The sequence below is a fragment of the Acanthamoeba castellanii genome (assembly GCF_000313135.1).
Source record: "Acanthamoeba castellanii str. Neff unplaced genomic scaffold scf7180000084776, whole genome shotgun sequence".
In the NCBI taxonomy this organism is placed as follows: Eukaryota; Discosea; order Longamoebia; family Acanthamoebidae; genus Acanthamoeba; species Acanthamoeba castellanii.
This window is the reverse complement of record NW_004457586.1, coordinates 399,737-420,202: the sequence shown is the minus strand read 5'-3', so window position 1 is coordinate 420,202 and position 20,466 is coordinate 399,737. Positions and strand designations below refer to the sequence as shown.

Below are 20,466 nucleotides of genomic sequence, written 5' to 3'. Positions count from 1 at the left end.
ATTGGGCGGCGACCACCGCAGCGAGACACATGCTGGACCGATTATTGGGGTTCATTTTGAGACCAGGATTTATTCCCACTTAGTATTTACACCTCTCTTTCTCCCCCCCGTGGCGATGTCCACTCCTTTGAAAGCCAACGGGCCACGTTGACGCGGATGATGACGGCCGGTCGCTGACGACTCAGTCGTCCTCCTCGTCACGGGCGAAGAGCCTGGTCTTGGACTCGCGGCCGAAGTTCTGTCGCGAGCGGCGCATGGCCAGGGTCTGGTCCTTGGCCGCGGCGCTGTTGGCCGACAGGTAGAGCCGCTTCTCCAGCTTCGAGTACTGGGGCTTCTGCGCCTTGGTCGTGGCCGTGAAGCCGAAGATCTGCTGCAGCAGCTCGTTGCTCTGTTGTTGTTGCCAAGCCACCATCACCGCCGCCAACGCGCGTTAGCTCTTCACTTGCAAAGCAGGCGCGCCGTGGAGGGAGAATACCTCAAAATGCACGAGCGTGCCCTCGGCGAGCGTTTGCCGCACGAAGTTGAGCTGCACGAGACGCTCCCACGAATGGAACTCCACCTTGGTGCTGCCCACAGTGATGGTCTCCGTAGGCACCGACCCCGACTGTTCGTTGTCAGACGGTGAAGGTGATTAGCGAAAGGCGAAGCGTGCTGGAGGGGGGGGGGCAAATTGGGGGCATATTGATACCTCGACCGAGCGGAGGATGTCCTTGAAGGAGGACTTGAGCTTGGCCTTGTCCTTCTTGGAGATGTGGTGGCCCGAGGTGGCCGACAGCTCCTTCAGCTTGTCGATCAGGTCGTCGATGTCCAGACACGACTCGTAGTCGGCCAGATCGAACTCCTCCTCGGCGTCTTCCTTGGCCTCCTGGAGCACGTCAAAGAGGAGGGCGATGATCTCGCCGGCGGCCAGGCGGGCTTCGAATTCGTCGAGGTCGAGCAGGGCGACCAGCTTCTTGCCGTACTTGGGGAGCGCCTCGGTCTCGATGTACTTGACGGGCATCGTGGACAGGAGGAGGCCCCACGCGCGCAACACGGCGGGGAGGAAGGCGGTCGAGTGGGTGCCAGTGAAGGTCTCCTCCAGCATCTTGACGTTCTCCTTGATCGACACTTGGTCCGTGCAGCCCACGAACGTCAACAGCGCGAACGACGTGGCCGCCTGCGTACGTTGCAACGAACCGAGTGAGCGACACACACACACACGACACACACACACACACACAACCGGGCGGAGGTGTGAGAGCTCGTACCACTGAGCGAACGACCGACGAGGCGGTGGGGTCCTTGATGAAGACCGAGAGCACGGGGCTGAACTCGGCGTAGAGCTCCTCGCTCTCGGCGCCCAGCGTGAGGACGACCACGTCGAGGAGCTGCGCTGCAAGCTTGAACTCGGCCTCCCTGCCCTTCTTCAGGCCGCGCATGATGCCCTCCGACAGCGTAGTCCTCCTGTGTGCAGCCACGGTCGTTACCATCATCAGCACCCGAGACACCCGCAGCTATACCAGGACGTGGTTGTTGAAGCGTGAGGAGAGTGTACCACTTCTCGACGAGGTCGTAGGCGTAGTGGAGCTGCAGGCCCTTTTTGACTTCCTGGAGAGCCTTCTCGCGAGTGGTGGTCCTTTATTTTGTAAAATAAATAAACAATGTGCAAAGATGAACGCGAGTTTGTAGATGGGCGATATTGGAGAGGGATAGGGCTCTGTACCTGCTTTCCAGCAGCTGATCGATGGCCGCCTCGACGCTTTCGAGTCCGCCGGAGGTGGGCGTCTCGTCATCCACCTGCTCATCATCAATGCGCTGGTCACCATCTTCTCCGTCTACGGCCTCATCCCTCGCCTTCCGTCCTGTGGATTATTAACAGTGATTGTTGTGATCCATCCGTAAGCATTACCTTCTACAAACCCAATGGTTGATTTGGCTGGTCAAACTCCGCCCGAGAGCGAAGAGCGAGCAAGAGCCAAGCATCGACGTACCGGTCTGCTTTTTGCGCGGCATCTTGAGCAAGCTGTGTAGTGTGTGTTCGTTCTTCGATTTGTGTGATGAAATGAACTTTCTCCCACGCCCGATTAGACTGCGCGAAAACGATCGAAAGAGATGGAGCGCGTTCCGTTGTTGTATCGTTACCCCCCCCCCGTTCAGGAATTCTTCTGTGGGCCAAATCCGCGAACTGTTTCGACCGATATTCCAGCACTCCACCCCTGGCCCAAGCTCCTCTGAGTGTGCGCAGCGTTCACCACCTTGACCTTGGGCGGGAAGCGAGATCTCGCTTGCGTCACATGCCTCCGGGCTCCGCCACGCAACCACAACGGGCCGGCGGCCATGTAGCCAGTATTGACATACTAAGGTAAGGTGGTATTGGTGGTTATTGTCTGGTGGGTGTGGGGATGTTTTGGCGGGAGAAGAAGTGTTGCGGGTCGCCCCAGTCGTGGAGGGTGAGCTCCTTGCCGGCCCACTGCACGCGGTTCTTGAGGCACGACCGACACTCCTCGGCGCCCTCGTCAATGCAGGGCTTCCCCTCGTAGAGCTGGTAGTCTTCGCGGTACTTGCGCGGGGTCAGGATCGGCATCAGCATGTTGGCGCCCTGGTTCAGGGCAACCTCCCGACCTGATATCCATATGAGCGAATGTCAGCCATCACCTCCAACTCTACCCCAAAACTGTCGTGGGTGGGAGAGACCTTGGGGGTTGATGGCCTGCAGGGCGGTCGTGGCGGCGATGTTGACGTCCCCGCAGATGATTCGGGCGAGTGCGACCATCTTGGTGCTGAGCCGGAAGAGCTTCTCGTTGTAGCGCTTGGTGTCCAGGTTGGAATTCTCCTCCTGCCACAGCTTGCCCAGCGGAGTGTCCTTCTGGCAGATGTACGGCCCCATCCTATCCCCACAATCGAATGCGCGCCGTCAGCACTTGGCACGCAGCTTCTGGAAGAGGTTACGGTGGGGGCTCACACCCGATCATGTCGATGTCCATGGACTTGAAGAAGAGCAGGTCCTGTGCGAGGTCGCCAAGGGTCTGTCCGGGCAGGCCGATCATCACTCCGGTGCCCACCTGGAAGCCCAGCTCGTTGAGCTCGCGAAGGCATTCTACCCGCCTGTGCCACGAGTGGTCTGCCGGGTGCAGCTTGGCGTAGAGATCGGGATTGGAGCTCTCTATACGCAGCAGGTACCGATGCGCTCCGGCTTCCCTCAGTGACCGGAACATGTCCTGCGCAGCCCATCAGTAAGCAGTAGGCAGTAGGATGGTACGTAGCGATTGTAGGCTCACCTTAGTAAGCTCGCCCAGGGAGATGGCGACGCCCAGGCTCTTGTTCTCCACGCCCTCCTTGACGCCGTTTCGCTCCTTGTCCTTCTCGATGGTCACTCGCTTAACCTCTTTGATGGTGTCAACAAGGAACGCGAGTCGCTTGTCCGTGGGCAGCTCGCCGCTCTGCAGCATGAGCGACCCGTAGCCGCTCTCGTAAGCGAAAATGGCGCAGTTGACAATCTCCTCTTTTGACATCGAGTATCTGCACACGTGCAGCCAACCATCAACTGTGGGATCAGTTGCCTTTGCGCACTACTCACCACATTCCGTCGGCCCTACGCACCGCTTCACTTGTATGTGCTTGCGAATGCCGCAGTAGTAGCAGTCTTTCGTACAGACGTTCGAGAACTCCACAATGCCTGCGGAGAGCGGGGCGTTACGAGATGAACAGGAGGAGACACAGACAGTGAACCAGGGCACCTCTGAAGTAGATCTTCTTGCCAAAGTAGCGCTGCGTCACGGTGTCGGCGTAGTCGTAGAGTGCCTATGGGTGCAATCGATGCGCATCGGGTGGAATAAGATCAGAAAGAGATCACAGGATGGCAAGAGAGCCGAGGTCGTACGTTTTCCAAACCCTCATCAGCTGTTTGCAGGATATGCACGATCTGTTCCTTCTCCAAAGTCAGCGGCTCACCGGGAGTCAGAGCTCTACCCACCAACGACGCCAGAGGAGCTGCGCAGCAACTCCATGTCAGGTACACGATGAACAAGAGGTGCGGCTGTCGTGGCATACCGATTTTCTCTTCGAGGGGCAGGTGCAGCCTGTTGACTGGCCTCTTCTTTCCGCCCTACACAACCGCTGGGTATTCAGTAGGGAGCACCAGCACCCACGCAGAAAGCGGGTGGTGTACGAACCCGGCTAAGTGCCGCTTGCAGGGCATTGCGCGCAGCAACTGGGTCTTCGGCAGCTGGGGCGTCGGGTGTGAGCAGGGGCGAGTATAGCAGCTTGTGCAGGTCTGTCGTGCTTCCCCCTGAGACTGGCGCCGCGTCGTGCAGACCACGTCGCAGCAACATAACGCGGTACACATCCCTTTGCACCAATGGAGCTAACGTCTTCTTCATGACTTCACGTTGACGGTGACAATGGCTCGTGGTTTTTTGTCCCCTTTTTTGCAGATCCAGTACCCATTGGCCGAAAGCCGAAAATGCGCAAGCAATCGAAACAAGTTGTCTGATTTTTCCTCGGGATTTCATGTTGCTTGCCTGGCAACTGTGCGGCGCCGCCCCAGAGTCTCATCAGCTCCAACATGAAGCGGACGATGACGAAGAGAGCGGTGGGAACGGTCTGTGGTATACCACCAAAGCACGCAGCAAGCTTGTCGCGGGCATATGCGGGACAGCCTCTCCTACGCACAAACATTGGTGCCACCTACTCCGCCCCGTCCCGCCCCCACAAAGCTCATGAAGGTGCTGTCCCGTGACTGTGCAGGCATCTTCGGGGCGATGAACTCGGGCAAGTCGACGCTGATGAACCTGATCTCGCAGCAGGAGACTTCCATCGTTGACAGCAAGCCAGGCACCACGGCCGACACGAAGGTCAGTAGGGGCCGCACCGGCTGTGGTGCCTCACGGCAGCCTAACTGGTCGGTGGGAGTGCAGGTTGCGCTGATGGAAATGCATGACCTGGGCCCGGTGAAGCTGTTCGACACGCCCGGCATCGACGAAGAGGGGCTGCTAGGCGAAAAGAAGAGGCGCAAGGCCTTCGACGTACTCAAGGTACTGGCCACCATGCCCATGCCAAAGCAGGCATCCTTTCATCTGATACAATGTGGTACCGGTCACCAATAGGAGTGCAACGCAGCGGTGGTCGTTGTCAATCCCTTCAACCCGGCTTCGCTCGAGGCCGCCAGGGATGTGATCCAAGAGGCGTCGGCCAAGCAAAAGAAGGTAATGTTGCCCAACCCCAACCCTTCCTGCTTGTGCCTGACCGTGTCAATGCCTCGATGGACTCCCAGGGAGACGACTCTGCGCAGATGAGGGTCATGGTGGTGTTCAATGTGTTCGGGCAGCAGATGGCCGAGATAAGGAAGGCCACCAATACCATATTGGACGCTGCCGAAAAGAGCCTCACACCCGACCGAACGAGCCTTCAGGTGAGTTGCTCACGACGTCTGATTGGAAATCCTACCGTACAGCATCAGAACATCTGATTTCTCCACAGATCACGAGCATTGCCCTGGACTTGAACTCGCCCGAGGCCATGGGCAGGGTGGTCAAGTTCGTCACAACGAACACGAAGCCACATTCGAGCAACGTGAGCTTGCTCCCTTCGGCGCTACAGTACTGCGCCCTACTAACCTTCATCGCTAAGCCAACTTCGACTAATGTGCCTTCTTCTCCGGTTCTTGGCGGCAGGCTGGGTCCAGACTCGGTCGTGTTCCTCAACATTCCGATGGACGCCGAGACTCCCAGCGGCCGGCTCCTCCGACCACAGGCCCTGGTGCAGGAAGAGCTCCTGCGCCAGTATGGTATGCTTTGTTTCGTTTCACTCCGTTTCGTTCGTGGGCGGCTAACCTCGTGACCGGCGCAGCCAGCACCTTCTGTTACCGAATGGACCTCAAGAAGGCCCGATCGCCCATTGAGGAGGAGAGAAGGGAGGAGGAGCAGCGATTCAGGTCCAGTGTCGACGCGCTAAAGAGTCAGAACAAGCTGAAGCTCCTTATCACCGACTCCCAGGCTACGGACGTGGTACACAAGTGGACGATGGAGCCCGGCACAGCAGCGCCCAGCGACCAGGGCGGCCAGAGTAGCCAGGAGACCGTCCCGCTCACCACCTTCTCCGTGATGATGATCAACTACATGAGCGGCGGACGTCTCTCAGCCTTTGTCGAGGGCATCAAGCGGTTCGAGACCCTCAAACACGGCGACAAGGTTCTAATCTGTGAGGCCTGCAACCACGACAGGTTCGTATTAATCACCCTGGCAGCCCGGTGCCTAGTGGAAAGCTAATATTCTGCGCGGGCGGCCCAGAATCCAAGACGATATCGGCACGGTGCAGATACCGGCCAAGTTGAGGCAACGCTTCGGGGAGGGCACAATCGGGGTCGACCACGCGTTCGGCCGCGAGTATCAGACCAAGATCCTCAACGACTACCAGCTGGTGATCCACTGCGGTGGGTGCATGCTCGACCAACAGAAGATGGCCGCGCGGCTGAGTGACATCGAGGGCTCGGGCGTACCCATCACCAACTATGGCCTGCTCCTCTCCTACCTCGCCGCCAAACAAGGCCTCTCCCGAGTCCTACGCCCTTGGGGCTTGTGACCAGCCGTTCCATTGCGTGCGAACTTTTTGTCGACATCATGCCAATAGTATCAAAATTGAAATGTAATACAAGATAGCAGAGATGAGCGAAGGACACAAGCCAGAGAAGGTTGTGGATGAGAGGGAGGCTGAATCCGAGGAGGGAGAAGAGGAAGTGGAGGTGAAGAGCACGGATTCGGAGGAGGATGTGTGGGTGAAGCGGTTGAGGGAACAGTTGGCAGATTTCCAACCGCTCACGCCTCCCGGCAGCCCTCTGGCCACGGCCAAGGTGGGCCTGCGGCTGCGCGCCCTCATCGCGCGCACCACTGTCCGCGACGTCGTTTCCTTCCACGCGCGCCTCATCGTGCTCGAAGCCCACGACTCTGTTGACCACTGCCTCATGGTCCACCCCTCCCCCCTCATTATTTGTTTTTATATATTATTCCTTCTCTCGGTGCTGGGTGTGGTCCAGTCTCACGCGTTTTCTATGTGTGCTGTTGCGGCCACAGACGCTCCAGGATAACGGCATCACTGCGGTTCGCACGCCCTCCTTGCTCTCGGGCTCTATCTCCCGCCCCGCCCCGCCCCCACCAAGGTGGCCTTTTAACTTGGGCTGCACTGTTGCTGCTCGCGCGCAGGTGCCCATCCTGGATCTCGAAAATAGGAAGTACCTGGGCATGGTGTCCGCCTTGGATTTGGCTGCCTACGTGGCGAGGTGCGTGTGCCCCCGCCCGTCCGTCGCGTTCACCCCTGCCGAGCCGTAGTGACACTCTCTGTGCGAACACGTGGCTCTGTGTATGCCGACCCTCCACCAGCCTGTTCCCCGCCACCGAGGCGCTCCCCGAGCAGCTTCCCAACATTGAACTCAAGAGCATCGTCAGTACGCCCGCCCCGGAGTAGCTGGCAAAATGCGATGTGTGTATCTTTGTGTGACCGACTGAGTGGCTGAGTTCATTCTGCCGATGGTCTGTTGCCGCGGCTGCGTACTCTGTGCAGACTTTAGCAAGATGAGCCCGTTCCTGCCCCAGTCGCTGGACACATCGCTGCCGGCGCTGATGCAGATCTTTTCGAGCGGGTGGGTACTCGACCGCTTGTTCGTTGTGTTGCCTTATGGGAGCTCTCTCACACACACACCCGTGTTGTGTCTAGTGTGCACCGTCTGCCGCTGCAGGACGACAAGGGCAACGTCTGCGGTTTGGTGAGCCAGACCGACGTGCTCCGCTTCTTCGTGGCCCACCTCAACGAGCTGCTCGGCACCGATCTCCGGGGCTCGAACTCGCTTCCCACGATCGATGCACTCGGCCTCGTACGCAGCTCTGCCCTCTGCTTGGCGAGAGAATTCTCTTTTTATCCTCACTGCGTGTGCAATGTCGTGTGCCGTGGCTCGGCCCAGACCAAGAGCAAACGTCAGATCGAGAAGATCTCGACCGAGGACAGCGTGTCGCAGGTGATCGACCACCTCTACAAGGTGAGCGCTCTCGCCCTCGTCGATGCCGATGGCAAGCTCGTGGGAGACCTGTCTGCCGACAGTCTGCGCACGCTGTCTGTACATAACTTCAAGCGCATCTACCTCCCCGCGCTCAGTCTCGGCGATACGGTATGCGTGAACACACACACAACACACACAACACACACAGGCCTTACCACCGCACAATCTGATGGATTGGGTGAATAGGACTACCTCCAATTCGGTCCCAACGCGCTGTTCGACGAGGTGATCGGCTCGATCCTCGACGCCGGGAAGCACCGCGCTTGGGTGGTGGATGCTGAGGGGAGACCCCAGGCGATGATCACCCTGACCGACATCATCCGCAAGCTGCTCGCTCTCTGATGCGCCGTAACATGTTGAGTTGGGAGCACATTCTCCCTATGTGAAACACACTACACCATCACAGTGCATGAGCAGTTCTCGTTCTTAAAAAATAAAATAATACAGAGCCCGCCAAAAGCAAATTGCAAGACGAGATGAGCACAGCGAAGGCCACACTAATCGACACAAACGCCCGTGCCGGCGAGATCTTTGTGAAGGTGCGGCTGTGCAATGCTGAACGCCGATTGTATTTATGGAGGTGAGATTATTAATCTCATCCATTTCATTGTCGCTGCTCCAGGAGTACTTTTATCGGGTGTACGATAGCTCTCGGCACGAGCTGTTCCGATTCTACCGCGAGGATTCCGTGCTCATCTGGAACGGCAATGCAAAGAAGGGCCTGCAGACCCTGCGTGATTTCTTCCAGCAGCTGCCTCCTTCAACGCACAACATCCAGTCCATTGACTGCCAGCCCATTGCCGGTGCGCCCCCGCCCCTGCCCTTGCGCCACCTCTCGGCGGCCACGCTCACTCCCTCGCTGTACGGGTGCAGACGGAACCGAGTCGCCACAGGCCTCCAACATCTTCGTGGTCGTTGTCGGCACGGTGACGTACGCCAAGGAGGACCCACGACACTTTCACGAGACCTTCATCCTCGCACAGGAGCCCGGCAAGGGCACCTACTACATCGTCAACGACTGCTTCCGCCTCACCACCGGCCCCGCCAGCTGATTCCACCTCGCACACAACATTCGACCCAAACCATCAGACGCGCCTAACCCAGCAGCGGCCTTGGCAACAACGGTTGTTGATGCCGACGGGCACGACGCGTAGGGTGATCATGAAGAAGAACAAGAAGAAGTCTCCTTGGTGCAGACGAAGTCTAATATTTATCTCAAACCAAAATATACAGCCTGCCTTCGTGGAGGACACTCCTCTCCCGCACACCTTGGCCAAGCCACGATCTTGCTTCTTCTCGTCCTTGCCCTGCGTCGTTCCTGCGCAGTTGGGTTCCTCCTGCACCATCGAGGCCCTTGCCGGTGTGTCGTTCCATCTCTCTCTCTCTCTCTTTCATGCGCTTGCTCGCTTCTCAGGCCTCGCCCCATCTTCCCCCGGTGGTCTATGTCCATGTGCGCGATAGCTCCGTGTTTTGGTGGTGCCTATCGAGTCCGTCCCGCCACACCAGGCGGCGTTCAGCAGGAGCAGCCGCCGGCTCCGTCTCCGGCACCTCCTCCACTGCCGCCGCTTGGCGGCACCAGCGGCGTCTTCTTCGTCACACCGATGTCCGAGCCCACATCAACACTGTGCAGGGTGGTGCACCACGATCAGCACGCCGTACAGTGGCAAGAGGGCGATGGGGGGTGCGGTGTGGCGTGGCAAAGGTGGCTAAGCGTACCTTCCGTCCTGCACGCTCTGGAAAATGAGCTTTGCTGTCTTCAGGAAGGCCTCTTCGACATTCTCGCCCCTGTAGTTGGAGCGGCGCAGGTGTGCGCGTCCTCATCAGGCATTGATCCCATCCATACAGCTCTCCAGCAGGAGACGTACGTCTTGGCACTGGCCTCTAGAAAGATGAGTCCGTTCTCCTTAGCAAAGTTGCTGGCCTCTTCGTAGGTGACGTCTCGCTGGTCCTCGAGATCCTTCTTGTTGCCGATCATCATGATCACAGTGTTGGGGTTGGTAAGGTTTCGCGCGTCGGTGAGCCAGCTTGTGAGGTGGTTGTAGGTTGGCCGCCTGGTGGGCACAAGGAGAGAGTTGGCAAGCTGGGCCAAAGGTCGTGTAATGGGGATTGGGGGAGGGGAGAGATGGGCACCTCGTGATGTCATACACAAGAAGCGCGCCAGCAGCGCCACGATAGTAGCTGCGCGTAACCGCTCTGCATTTGATAGAGAATTGAGATGTGAGATTGATTCTCTGAAGAGTCTTCAAGGCCTTGTAGGCACACGAACCGGAACCGCTCTTGCCCGGCTGTTGCACATGTTGCAGGAAACGTGTTAGATAAACCTGTCAAAGATAGAATGAAGAGGGGCGGGGCAACGTGTACCAGTATCCCAAATCTGCAGCTTGATCTTCTTGCCCATAACCTCGATTATGCGCGTTCCAAACTCTACGCCGATGGTGTGTGGCGAATCAGGAATAACTGCAGCAATAGCGTGAGATTAAGAAAAATCAACATCCCCCTTGGTTCGGGGGAACCTTACATTTCTTCTCAGTGAACTGGTGCAGCAGGCATGACTTGCCCACGCCCATGTCGCCGATGATGATGTACTTGAAGATGTACTCATAGGGAAAGGAAGCCATCTCTCTTTGTCGCAACCACTCGCGCGATTCGATTGCGCGTGCCGTGCTGGTTTTGCCCTTCGCCCCCAAAAGCATTCAACGAAGGCGGGCACGACATTTCTTCGGGCGTCGACGATAATGGGAAACACCACGAGATTCAAGCGCTCTCTCTACCCACGGGAGAAGGTGACGTCAGCCTGACACAGTCTGGCCTTTCTGTTTCCCAAACCGTTCCAGGCTTCTTGTAATCTTCGCGCTCCCACAGGTGGCATTGCGCTCAATCAAACTTCGCATCCGCTCAGAAAATTCTACTTCTTTCGTGCGGTGAGGGTAAAAATCGCTCGCTTTGAAAGTAGCATCGCCAACGGTTTCTAGATCCTCAATTTACGCAGCGTAAAGGCACATCGCACGGCAGCAAAGGGAAGGGCGAGCAGCCTACCGCATGGCCGAAGTTATGAGCTTTTCTTTTGAGAACGAGGGAAACGGTCAATTTGGGGATGATGGGGGACTGCACAACGAAGAAGAGGAGAGCTTCCATTTGAACGATAGCGAGGCCGAGTCCATGATCGATGGCGGTGCAGACGACGACACCTTCTCGGGCCTTGGCGATCCCAACTTCGACTTCAACTCTTCACCACCTCCATACCCCTCGAGCATCCTCTCCGAGAACCTCTTCGGCACCGAGTCTGCCTACGCGCCGTTTGCTGCCGACTCGTCTGGACAAGCCATCAGGAGCGATCATCATGCCTTTGCTCCATTGAGTACGACGCCCCACTTCGTGCAGGCGGACACGCCGTAATTTCTACTCTGGCAGCCCATGATGGAGATTGACAATTGATCGCTTCATCTTGCAGCGCTGCCGCCCAATCCCAACGTTGAGGCAGACAGCTGGCAGAGGCGCCTCGATTCGCAAGTCGATGTCTACAAAGCGCAGACACGTGATTTCCATCGGCTGGTGGCGACTCAGAAGCTGCTCACTGGGGTAGATCCCCTAACTGGGCAGGTACGCGATCCACTCGATTCTCGATGCGACAGATGTGGAGTCTCATCCGTGTTGTTGTCGCATCCCGTGCAGGCCGTTGACACGCGAGCCGCAGTCAAGTCCGAAGGCGTTCCTGCGCCTCGGCCAGCCATCGCAGTGCCAGGTGCCCCCCGTCTATGTCCCTGAGACAAGGACAAGCGCTGATACACGTCTCGATTGTTTAGGGATGAAGCCAGAGCTGCTCGCAGTCTTCCTCCAGTTTCTCAAAGACTACCCCAAGCCAACGAAGAAGGACTTGAAGCAGTTGCTTCCACAAGTGAACATGGGCGAAAAAGAGGTAAGGGCGTTCACCGCTCTCTTAGTTGAAGTTCTCTTGCGCTTGTTGACACGAGTTTGTAACTGTTCTACCCTCCCATGAAGACCATCGAGGCGCTGAAAAAGGTGAGAAAGGCCAAACAGGACCACGAAAAGAGGTCCAAGCCGCAAGAGACCACAAAGGCAACGGAGTCACCAGAGGTACACGCCTGGAGCGAAATGCTTTCTCATGCTGTTGCCATTACGGGGGAGCGGGGCGTGCGATGCTTTGAGCTCCTCCCTCCTTCCTTGTCCGGTTTGCGTCGAGTGATGGTGGCATTTGCACTGCAACATGGACCGACCATTGTCGGGACCGGACGGTGGCAGCCTCCCTCGATCGAGCAACTGCATCGCCCATCGCATCTCTTCTTCTTACTTTGTGTGTCTGTCGGCCAGCGCTCCACTCTGAGCGCAGCAATAAATATTAACTCTCGCCTCCCCTCATCACCCACCAGTCGCGGAAGGAAGCAACGTTAAATCAACAACTCCTCGACATCGTCGACCGGCAAGGAGGGGTCTCAGAACCGCAGAAGATGATCAAGCTGCAGAAGATCATGGCCGAGGAGAAGTCTCCCGACGCCCAGTCTCTCTTGCTCAACATCGTCTCCAACTCGCGACGCCTGGACCTAAAGAAAGTGTACGCCCCCCCCCGACCAACACTCAACGACCTTCACAAGTAAGTGTCTCACACGAGCGGTTCACCTCCCCGTCCATTACAACAGGTTCATCGACAACGACGGTCTGGTAGTGCTCAAGGCGTGGCTGATTCAAGCGATCAAGGAAAAGAACACGCAGCTGGTCCGACAGCTGCTGAAGGTCATCTACACCCTGCCGATGACTGTCGAGACGCTGCAGAAGTCCGGCATGGGCAAGCTGATCAAGAAGCTCGAGAACCATCCCACTGAAGTGGTGAAGAAGTGGGCCGTCAGGATCATGAACAGCTGGAAGGTTAGCCCCATACACTCCTCCGCTTCTCGCCGATGAGGGTCACCTTATTTGATGGGAATGGTACTCATTTTTTGATTTGTTGATTTGTAGGACGTGGTGCTCAATGCGTCAAAGAAGGCCGAAAGCTCTTCGGCCAAGAAAGACGTTGCCGAAGAAAAGGCCGCCGCCGAGAAGGCGCGGCTCGATAAGAAGGAAAAGGAAGTGTCACCGACGGCTGCACGAGGCATGAAGCGAACAAGGTAAGTGGCTGCTGGCATCTCCTCCCGTTTACCGGGGAAGATACCGAGTCTTGAATTCTGTTCTAATGCACGAGTGACATTGCAGAGAGGTGACACCAGCAGCGCCTAAAGCTGCGAAGCCGGGTCCGCAGCTGAAGATATCTGCAAGCGAGGATTTTGACGACCTCATTGCTGGCCCGGCCAAGCCGAGGCCCGTAGCCGAAAAGCGCAAGTTGACAGGCCTCATACCCGACCGTACGCCACCTTGGCTCGGCGTTATGCCTCAGATTGTATTGAGGGCGACTAATCGATTCACCCACACCACTGCAGACGTCAAGAGGAGAAGGCACGCCGTGCAGCTGATCGAAGAGGATGTGACCGCTCCGCACCCGATTGCCAAGGGCGTGGGTTCCTACAAGTCCAAGCCTTTGTCGGCGGACGACATCAAGAAGGCGAAGAGCTCTGGTGCCGCCGCCGCGTCTCCGCTTTCGCCTCCGCTGGTCTCAACGCGGCGGGACTCGGATCCCGGGAAGAGGCAGAGGGACGATGACGAGGAAGCGTTCCCGGACTCCGCGGACGTTAGCTACGACGAAGGAGAGGGTCGGGCTTCCAAGAAGAAAAAGAAGCGAGTGTCCTGGGCGTCAGACGAAAAGCTCGTGCAGGTCAAGATGTTCGAGAAGTATTTGCCATCTCTCGTACGCCATCCCCGCCATTCGCAACCACACGCGGCTCTTTCCCAAACTAACACTTTCCCGTCCGCTTTCTATTCTAGATGGGGAATGCGCCGCGACCAGTGGGCAGCTTCGCTGCGATGATGCAGCTGGAGAAGCAGCGCGAAAAGGAAGTGGCGGATCAACAGCGGAAGCATGAGGAAGGCGAATGGAAGGAACGGTTCGAAAAGATGACCGCAACAGGTAGGGCCGCGCTCTCTCCGCCCCGAAGTTGTGCCACATTTCGCCGGCTGTGGTGGGCTCACCGTGTCTGTGCCGTTCCCCCCCTCCCCCTCCCTCTCCCACCTTCTCTGCAACAGTGCCGTGGAAGGCGCCGCAGTTGCTGTATATGTCGCCCGAGTACAAAGTGGCGATGGGGGAAAAGAGCAAGGAGATGGGCATCCAGAGGGAGCGGCAGAGCAAGATCCTGGGCGAGTACTATTCGCGAGAGGAGGATATCCCTCCCACCCCGACCGAGCCGGCCGAGGCGCAGGAGGAGTACGACGACGCGTCCGTCCCGCTCATCCCGCTCGACGAGATGTACACACCGCCACCGCAGCAGCAGCAGCAACTTCCGCCGACACTCCAGCAGCAGCAGCAGCAACTTCCGCCGCACCTCGCGCAGCCCATGCACCAGCCGCAGCCTAATCTCGCCGGCCCGCCCATGGGCGCCCCTTACGGCGCTCCGATGATGGGCGCGCCGCCCGCCATGGGCGGACCCATCGGCCAACCCGCCGGCGGCAACATGGAGCAGGCGCTCAACGCCCTCCTCGCCAACCCGCAGGCCCTGGGCTCCCTTCTCGGCGACAACCAGGCCCTCTCGTCCCTGCTGGCCTCCCTCCCGCAGGGCGTCGCCGGCGGCCCTCCCGCAGGCGCTCCATTCATGGGCGGCCTCCCGGTCCCAAATATAAACTTGGCACAGCCGGGCGCACCCATGGGCGGGCCTTCGATGGGTCCTCCGCCGTCGGCCGGGATGATGTACAACCCCAGCCAGCCCACCGCGCCTCTCCCGCCCCACCTCATACAGCCCAGCAGCAAGGCTATCCCCCTCGGGTACTAGTTCCCTCCCTCCCCTTCTGTCTTCTTCTTCTTCTTCTTCCTAATGCCAACCACCTGACCTCTCCACTCAATGGTCGGATGCCAGCAGGACCAGCAGGGGCCGCCGCTCTACGGTGGTGGGATGGGGCCGGGCGGAGGCCCTGGCGGCATGGGTCCTCCGCCCTTCGGCGGCGGTGGTGGCATGCCCCCGCAGCAGTACGGCGGACCGCCTCCCCAACACGGCGGCTACCCGATGGGCGGACCTCCCGGCGGAGGCTACGGCGGCCCTGGAGGAGGAGGGCACGGCGGACCCGGCGGCGGAGGAGGCTATGGCGGACACACCGGTGGAGGACACGGTGGAGGCGGCGGCTACGGCGGACCGAGCCACGCGGGCGGAGGAGGTGGCGGCGGCGGGGGAAATTGGGGAAGGGACGACCGGAAGCAGCGACTGTGCTCCTTCTTCAACTCGCCGCAGGGCTGCCGTAACGGCGATGCGTGTCCGTTCCAACACGTTGTCGGTGCCAGCGCCAAGTTTCCTCACGAACGACGAGAAGAACGAGAACGAGAACGACGACGATGATTCCACCATCACCCTCACCCTCACATCACCCTCTCACCAAACAGCAGCAATAGAACAAAGAACACACACTCACCCAATCCTCTCAGTCGGCTCGAGTGCCACCACCGCCCATTCCCTGTTCGTCCTGTTGCATTGCTACATCCCATAAACTGCATTCTCTTTTCATCCTTCATTCTTTGGCGTGGCGGTGGTGGAAAAGGGCGTGGAGGGGCACAGACGGAGAGAGAAAGAGAGAGCTCGGTGGAGATGGCCGGGTGGTGCTTCTGGGGCGGGAACAGGGCGAGGAAGCCACCGAGCGTGGGTTGTGTGCCGTTTCTCTGGGGAAGAAATTTGTCGACCCGCCCGCACCAACCGCTTGGACTTCGTCGAGCGCCTTTTCCAGAAGGGTGTTGTGTTCGAGCTCTGCGTCACCGAGGCAAGCAAGTAGCAGACTGACTCCATCCGCGCGCCAAGCTCGCAACACAACAAGAATCGAGAGATGATGCAGCGAGTCATGGAGCGATGCTTCGGGATCAGGGACGATCCTGAACGGCAGTCCAATTGGTACTACATCGGTTGGTACGTCCATTCATTCGCCCCTCTCAAATCTGTGAGCTTCTCTTCTCTACGCTTCTGCCCAGCAAAGAGCTTGCTAATTGGACTATGTGAAATCTCACAAAATCTCTTCCCTCCCGGTGCACAGCTTCTTTGTGACCATCGCCTCGGTGCTGGGCACAGGCATCCTTGGTCTGCCCGTCAAGACTGCCAACTCTGGCTTCTTTCCCTTCCTCGTCATCTTCCTGATCGTCCTCATCTTTGAGGTTCCGCGCACCTCCCAATCATTTCTTTCATTTATTCAAAATAGATAATTCAGAAATAGATTTAATTATACTATTTAATTATACTATTGTATGCTGACCTGTGCGTGCTTGTTGGGCTGTTGCAGGTGGGCGTGATCATTTATTTTGTGGAGCTGCTCCAACAGTCGCGGGCCATCATGCGGCTGGGCATCGGCTCGCTGGACGAGCTCAAGGCCCGGGAGCAGCTCGAGCTCGCCAAGCCTGCCGACGGCTTCTCTGTCCGAGAAGTACTACCCGCCTCCATTCAACCGTTATCATCATCTTCTTCATCATCATCATCATCATTACCAGACGATAGCAACACCATGATCAACGTCAACACAAATGAGGAAGATGAAGAAGACGACGCACAGAGAGAAGATGGCGAGGCAGCCGATGTAGGATGGAAGGCATGCATGCCGACTCCCACCCGTCGTGCTGCCTCCCGCCTGGTCTTTTGTTCCTCCCTCGCACAGTTCAGCTTTTTTTGACTGACTACTCCCTCCCTCATGTGGCTGCAGGAGGCGTCGGGCAAGAGGGGTTCGGCGTCGTACAAGCCGCTGCCGTACGAGAAGGATCAGCTCTACAGCTCCGAGAAGTCCGTCGTCAACGAAGAGAACAGCGACAACCCGGCTTCGTATGCGTGCACTCCACACCTGCAGCGCCGTTCACCATTGCCCCTCAGCAGGCCGCTCACGCGCTTTCATCATGTTTTATGGGTCTTTGTCGTGCACAGGGTGCAGGAGATTGATCTCAACCTGCACTCCATGGGCCGGCTGTTCCTGAACGTGTGGCTGCGATACATCTTCGATCTCTGCGTGTTCCTGCACTTCCTCGCCATCCTCATCTCCTACGTGCTCGCCGGCTCCGAAGCCTGGGGTGGCGTACGTCGCTCTGCCACCCCACTCGACTTCCCGCTCATTTCATGACTGACCGCTGACTCGAACACAAACAGGTGTTTGGCCTCGAGGGTGGCTGCAAGGCGCATCCCTCCAGCGAGGACGAGCGCAACCTGCGGTTCATCATCGTCACCTTCGGTGTCGGCTTCACCGTGTGCGTGGTGTTTGGCCAGCGCCTCTTCACCTCCGTGGTCTCGCTCATGACCGCCGTCAAGGGTGCGTGGCTCATACAATGGCAAAGGACTAGTGCACGCCCAGGATTCTAATAGCCCAGTTCAACCTCCGCAGGCAGCTTGTTGGTGCTGATGGTCGCCGTCACCGCCTACGTTGGATTGGACATCATGGAGAGCATCGACTCGGACTGGTCCCACATCGCCGAATCGTTCCTCATGTCGACGGTGGCCCTCGGCGGCGCCATCAACCTCATGCCCCTCGTGTTCAACAAGGTGCGACAGTCACCACACCCGACCGCGTACTCTCTCGCCTCTCGTCGCTAACGTTGCTGTTGTGTGCCACGGCCAAAAAAGGTGCCGCAACGCACGGGCGAAGTGCGCAAGTTCAGGTGGGCCGTGAGCGTCGGCCTGTGCGTGTGCTCGGTCCTCATCGTGCTGTGGACCCTCTTCGTCATGCTCGCCGTTCCCCAGACCGGTCCGGCACCCTCACTGGAGGAGGCCGCCGATAAGGGCTGCATCTCCACCGTACGCACCTCCCTCTGTCGCCTCATTGTCACCGTGGTGAGCCCCCCCTCCCCGACTCACCCGTATGCTTGCTCGATTGTGCGTCTGGCGCTGTAGATTCCGTTGACGGAGGTAATCCGCGATACCCAGCCCGACCTGGAGTGGATCGCCAAGATCGTTGAGGTCTTCATCGTGGTGTCGATCTCCATCTCCTTCATCACCGTGGGCAGCGGCCTCAAGAACTTCCTCGACGGTACGACTGTCACTCGCTCGTGAATAGCGAGGAGCCACCACCACTTGCACTCACCTCGCCCATCGCCGGCACACGTGCAGGCTATGCGTTCACCTTCTCCAGCAAGATCCAGGCCAGCGCCGAGAACGGCAGCGGGCTGGCCATGAAGATCACCGGCTTTTTCGACAACGTGCAGGCGCGCAGCCTCCACCTCTCCTGGTTCAGCGTCGAGACCGGCCTGAAGATCGTCCTCTACCTCATCTCCTTCGGCCTCAGCATTGGCTTCGCCGTCGGCAAGCCCGCCTGCTTCCTCGTCATGCTCGAGTATTTCGGTGCGCCTTCTCCGCACGCACCCACGCACGCTCCGCACACACGCACGCACGCACACACACACAATCGCACACACGCACACGAAATGCTAAGATTGCTTTTGGACTATACAGCGAGCTTCGCGCTCAACTTGGAGGCGGGTTTGTTCATCGCCTTGATGGCCGTGGTGTCGTCTCGCTATGGTCGCAACCTGTCGTCCTACATCCCGTTGCCTCTCCCGCAGCCCTTTGCCTCGCGATTCGCCTACGTGCTCGGCTCCTTCTTCCTCGCCGCCGTGGTCTACGACGTCGTCGACGTCATCAGGAAGTTCGTCGACAAGGGCGGCCTCTGCTGATCTCACCAACCGCCAAATAAAAGAACAAAAAGGTCATTATTTTTAAATTTATTTCTTAGCGGCACCACGCCAATAAAAGAAAAAAAAGAAATGATAAAAGCTTTTTCATTAATTTTTTTGGCGCTGGGAACACAAAGATGGCAGCTGCACCTCCGCCCGTGAAGAAGACCTACTACAAGGTACGCTCGTTGTCATGCAATGCCACCCACATGACCCGGTGCCAGAAGCCTTGCGCCACGGATGCTGCTGACCTTGGCTCTGCCCCCCCCCCACAAACCACAACTGCTCCTGCCTGCGTGGGCGCAGGTGCCAACCAATGAAGCGGTGGTGGTTGAAAGGAAAGATGAGTACAATCGAGTACTGCTGGCTGGCCGACATATGGTACCTCCTTTACTCTTCTGGTCTGCTCCTTCGTGGGGACACTCTCACCAGGTGGCTGCTCGTCGGGCGATGTGTGGGTGCTGCGTCAGTTGAATCCGTTCAAGGACCGCATCAAGATCTACAAGGACGCCAACAAGGGCAAGGAGCTCATGATCGTCAACTTCCTCGAGGTACACAACATCAAGGTCAACCAGGAGTACGTGTGTCATCTATCGTGCACGTTAAGAACACACACACGCACGCACGCACGCACACACGCACACCACACCGCACCACACCGCACCACACAACTCACGCACGCACACCGCACAGGCGCACGCGAACGCACGCACGCACGCACGCACCAACACACACCAGCTCGACTGTCCGCGGCTCACGCCATTCTCTGTCCTGCGCGCGCACGGCGCGTTGTGTCGCGTCGTGCGATGGTGCAGAACGGTTAAAACGGAGGAGGATGTGGAGCTGGTGATCAGCGTCAGCCTCGACTTTAAGGTGGTGGGTCCGGCCGACATGATGTACTTCCCCGGCATGGCCGAAAACTTCCCCTACCCGGCGCAGCCCGTCGTGCGCGAGGTCCTCCGAGACACGGTGGCCCAGATGAGCATCAAGCTTTTCATCGAGGACACCGCCTGTCTCGACCAGCCGCTCCTGTCCGCCCTCAACCGCGAATTCGATCGCCGAAAGGTCGGCCTGCGCGTTGAGACCGGTATCACTCTCCTCTTTCTCCCACTCGCCCGTCACTCGCTCGCTCACGCCTGCTGAGCACACTCCATGCAGTGCGAGTGCTATCGCTGCGTGCCGTGGGAGAGGGCTCCGACCGAGTCAACGAGTACCTAACCGACAAGTGGCCCAAATAAACCCGTACGCCTGTTGCCTGCACTGGTTGATATTTACACTGATGTATTTCTTTAGTGGTACACATAGGATTGGGGGTGGGGTGGGGGGAGAGCTCTAGAGCTAGAGCTGGAGCTAGACCCTGTCGGTGCCGAGCTCGGAGTTGAAGTACATGAGCAGGTCGTCCATGGTGGGCCGTCGGTCGGGCTTGGCCTTCCACGCGCGCTGCATGATATCGCCGAAGGCCTTGGGGCAGTCGGCCGGCACCGGCGGGCGGTCGCCGTTGATGACGTTGAGCGCGACCGTCATCATGTTCTTGTCCTGGTACGGGGCCTTGCGAGTGAGCACCTCCCACATCACGATCGCGAACGAGTACACGTCGGCCTTCTCCGAGTACTTGGCCGTCGTGCCGCTGATGATCTCCGGCGCCGTCCAGCAGGGCGTGCCGCAGCGGGTCTGCGTCCCGTTGTCCTGCTTGGCCGTGGCGAACCCGAAGTCGCCCACCTTC

The 20,466-nt window shown here is 58.4% G+C and overlaps 11 protein-coding genes across 11 annotated transcripts in view; 7 read left to right on the top strand and 4 right to left on the bottom strand.

The window, feature by feature from the left end:
* Nucleotides 1–181: 181 nt before the first annotated feature.
* Nucleotides 182–1,992, bottom strand: ACA1_279580 (Interferonrelated developmental regulator 1, putative; the record flags this gene model as incomplete). The annotated part of the gene is made up of 7 exons (XM_004344669.1): nt 182–388; nt 476–604; nt 689–1,156; nt 1,260–1,443; nt 1,535–1,615; nt 1,703–1,841; nt 1,971–1,992. 7 exons carry the CDS (start codon nt 1,990–1,992, stop codon nt 182–184), a joined length of 1,230 nt encoding a protein of 409 aa, XP_004344719.1.
* Nucleotides 1,993–2,359: 367 nt separating this feature from the next.
* ACA1_279570 (radical SAM domain containing protein) lies at nt 2,360–4,310 on the bottom strand (the record flags this gene model as incomplete). The annotated part of the gene is made up of 9 exons (XM_004344668.1): nt 2,360–2,601; nt 2,674–2,867; nt 2,944–3,197; nt 3,258–3,498; nt 3,580–3,655; nt 3,717–3,780; nt 3,860–3,969; nt 4,030–4,084; nt 4,152–4,310. The coding sequence occupies 9 exons, from the start codon at nt 4,308–4,310 to the stop codon at nt 2,360–2,362; spliced, it is 1,395 nt and encodes a 464-aa protein (XP_004344718.1).
* A 387-nt stretch (nt 4,311–4,697) lies between these two features.
* Nucleotides 4,698–6,558, top strand: ACA1_279560 (iron hydrogenase assembly protein; the record flags this gene model as incomplete). The annotated part of the gene is made up of 8 exons (XM_004344667.1): nt 4,698–4,832; nt 4,896–5,012; nt 5,085–5,183; nt 5,252–5,389; nt 5,458–5,576; nt 5,652–5,764; nt 5,827–6,199; nt 6,267–6,558. The coding sequence occupies 8 exons, from the start codon at nt 4,698–4,700 to the stop codon at nt 6,556–6,558; spliced, it is 1,386 nt and encodes a 461-aa protein (XP_004344717.1).
* Nucleotides 6,559–6,640: 82 nt separating this feature from the next.
* Nucleotides 6,641–8,368, top strand: ACA1_279550 (CBS domain containing protein; the record flags this gene model as incomplete). Its single annotated transcript, XM_004344666.1, has 8 exons — nt 6,641–6,940; nt 7,047–7,073; nt 7,176–7,252; nt 7,353–7,417; nt 7,534–7,612; nt 7,687–7,843; nt 7,931–8,083; nt 8,213–8,368. 8 exons carry the CDS (start codon nt 6,641–6,643, stop codon nt 8,366–8,368), a joined length of 1,014 nt encoding a protein of 337 aa, XP_004344716.1.
* A 134-nt stretch (nt 8,369–8,502) lies between these two features.
* Nucleotides 8,503–9,078, top strand: ACA1_279540 (nuclear transport factor 2 (ntf2) domain containing protein; the record flags this gene model as incomplete). Its single annotated transcript, XM_004344665.1, has 3 exons — nt 8,503–8,565; nt 8,649–8,829; nt 8,900–9,078. The coding sequence occupies 3 exons, from the start codon at nt 8,503–8,505 to the stop codon at nt 9,076–9,078; spliced, it is 423 nt and encodes a 140-aa protein (XP_004344715.1).
* Nucleotides 9,079–9,539: 461 nt separating this feature from the next.
* On the bottom strand, nt 9,540–10,644 carry ACA1_279530 (Rab4, putative; the record flags this gene model as incomplete). The annotated part of the gene is made up of 7 exons (XM_004344664.1): nt 9,540–9,648; nt 9,743–9,811; nt 9,892–10,077; nt 10,157–10,219; nt 10,293–10,311; nt 10,388–10,483; nt 10,545–10,644. The coding sequence occupies 7 exons, from the start codon at nt 10,642–10,644 to the stop codon at nt 9,540–9,542; spliced, it is 642 nt and encodes a 213-aa protein (XP_004344714.1).
* A 421-nt stretch (nt 10,645–11,065) lies between these two features.
* On the top strand, nt 11,066–12,192 carry ACA1_279520 (uncharacterized protein; the record flags this gene model as incomplete). The annotated part of the gene is made up of 5 exons (XM_004344663.1): nt 11,066–11,384; nt 11,478–11,626; nt 11,699–11,768; nt 11,830–11,942; nt 12,052–12,192. The coding sequence occupies 5 exons, from the start codon at nt 11,066–11,068 to the stop codon at nt 12,190–12,192; spliced, it is 792 nt and encodes a 263-aa protein (XP_004344713.1).
* Nucleotides 12,193–12,492: 300 nt separating this feature from the next.
* ACA1_279510 (transcription elongation factor sii protein n terminal domain containing protein) lies at nt 12,493–15,359 on the top strand (the record flags this gene model as incomplete). Its single annotated transcript, XM_004344662.1, has 8 exons — nt 12,493–12,596; nt 12,682–12,907; nt 12,998–13,146; nt 13,232–13,380; nt 13,456–13,820; nt 13,898–14,039; nt 14,156–14,888; nt 15,011–15,359. The coding sequence occupies 8 exons, from the start codon at nt 12,493–12,495 to the stop codon at nt 15,357–15,359; spliced, it is 2,217 nt and encodes a 738-aa protein (XP_004344712.1).
* Nucleotides 15,360–15,934: 575 nt separating this feature from the next.
* ACA1_279500 (uncharacterized protein) lies at nt 15,935–18,743 on the top strand (the record flags this gene model as incomplete). The annotated part of the gene is made up of 11 exons (XM_004344661.1): nt 15,935–16,011; nt 16,136–16,253; nt 16,379–16,669; nt 16,793–16,908; nt 17,008–17,155; nt 17,227–17,386; nt 17,459–17,616; nt 17,698–17,868; nt 17,965–18,100; nt 18,181–18,411; nt 18,523–18,743. The coding sequence occupies 11 exons, from the start codon at nt 15,935–15,937 to the stop codon at nt 18,741–18,743; spliced, it is 1,827 nt and encodes a 608-aa protein (XP_004344711.1).
* A 137-nt stretch (nt 18,744–18,880) lies between these two features.
* Nucleotides 18,881–19,981, top strand: ACA1_279490 (SPFH domain / Band 7 domain containing protein; the record flags this gene model as incomplete). Its single annotated transcript, XM_004344660.1, has 5 exons — nt 18,881–18,922; nt 19,050–19,124; nt 19,214–19,320; nt 19,559–19,830; nt 19,902–19,981. The coding sequence occupies 5 exons, from the start codon at nt 18,881–18,883 to the stop codon at nt 19,979–19,981; spliced, it is 576 nt and encodes a 191-aa protein (XP_004344710.1).
* A 112-nt stretch (nt 19,982–20,093) lies between these two features.
* The window catches only part of ACA1_279480 (protein kinase domain containing protein), a gene marked incomplete at both ends in the record, with an annotated part of 5,152 nt that continues 4,779 nt past the window's right edge, over nt 20,094–20,466 (bottom strand). The window contains one exon of the mRNA XM_004344659.1: nt 20,094–20,429. Coding sequence (XP_004344709.1) covers nt 20,094–20,429 — 336 coding nt within the window. The remainder of the gene's footprint in view (nt 20,430–20,466) is intronic.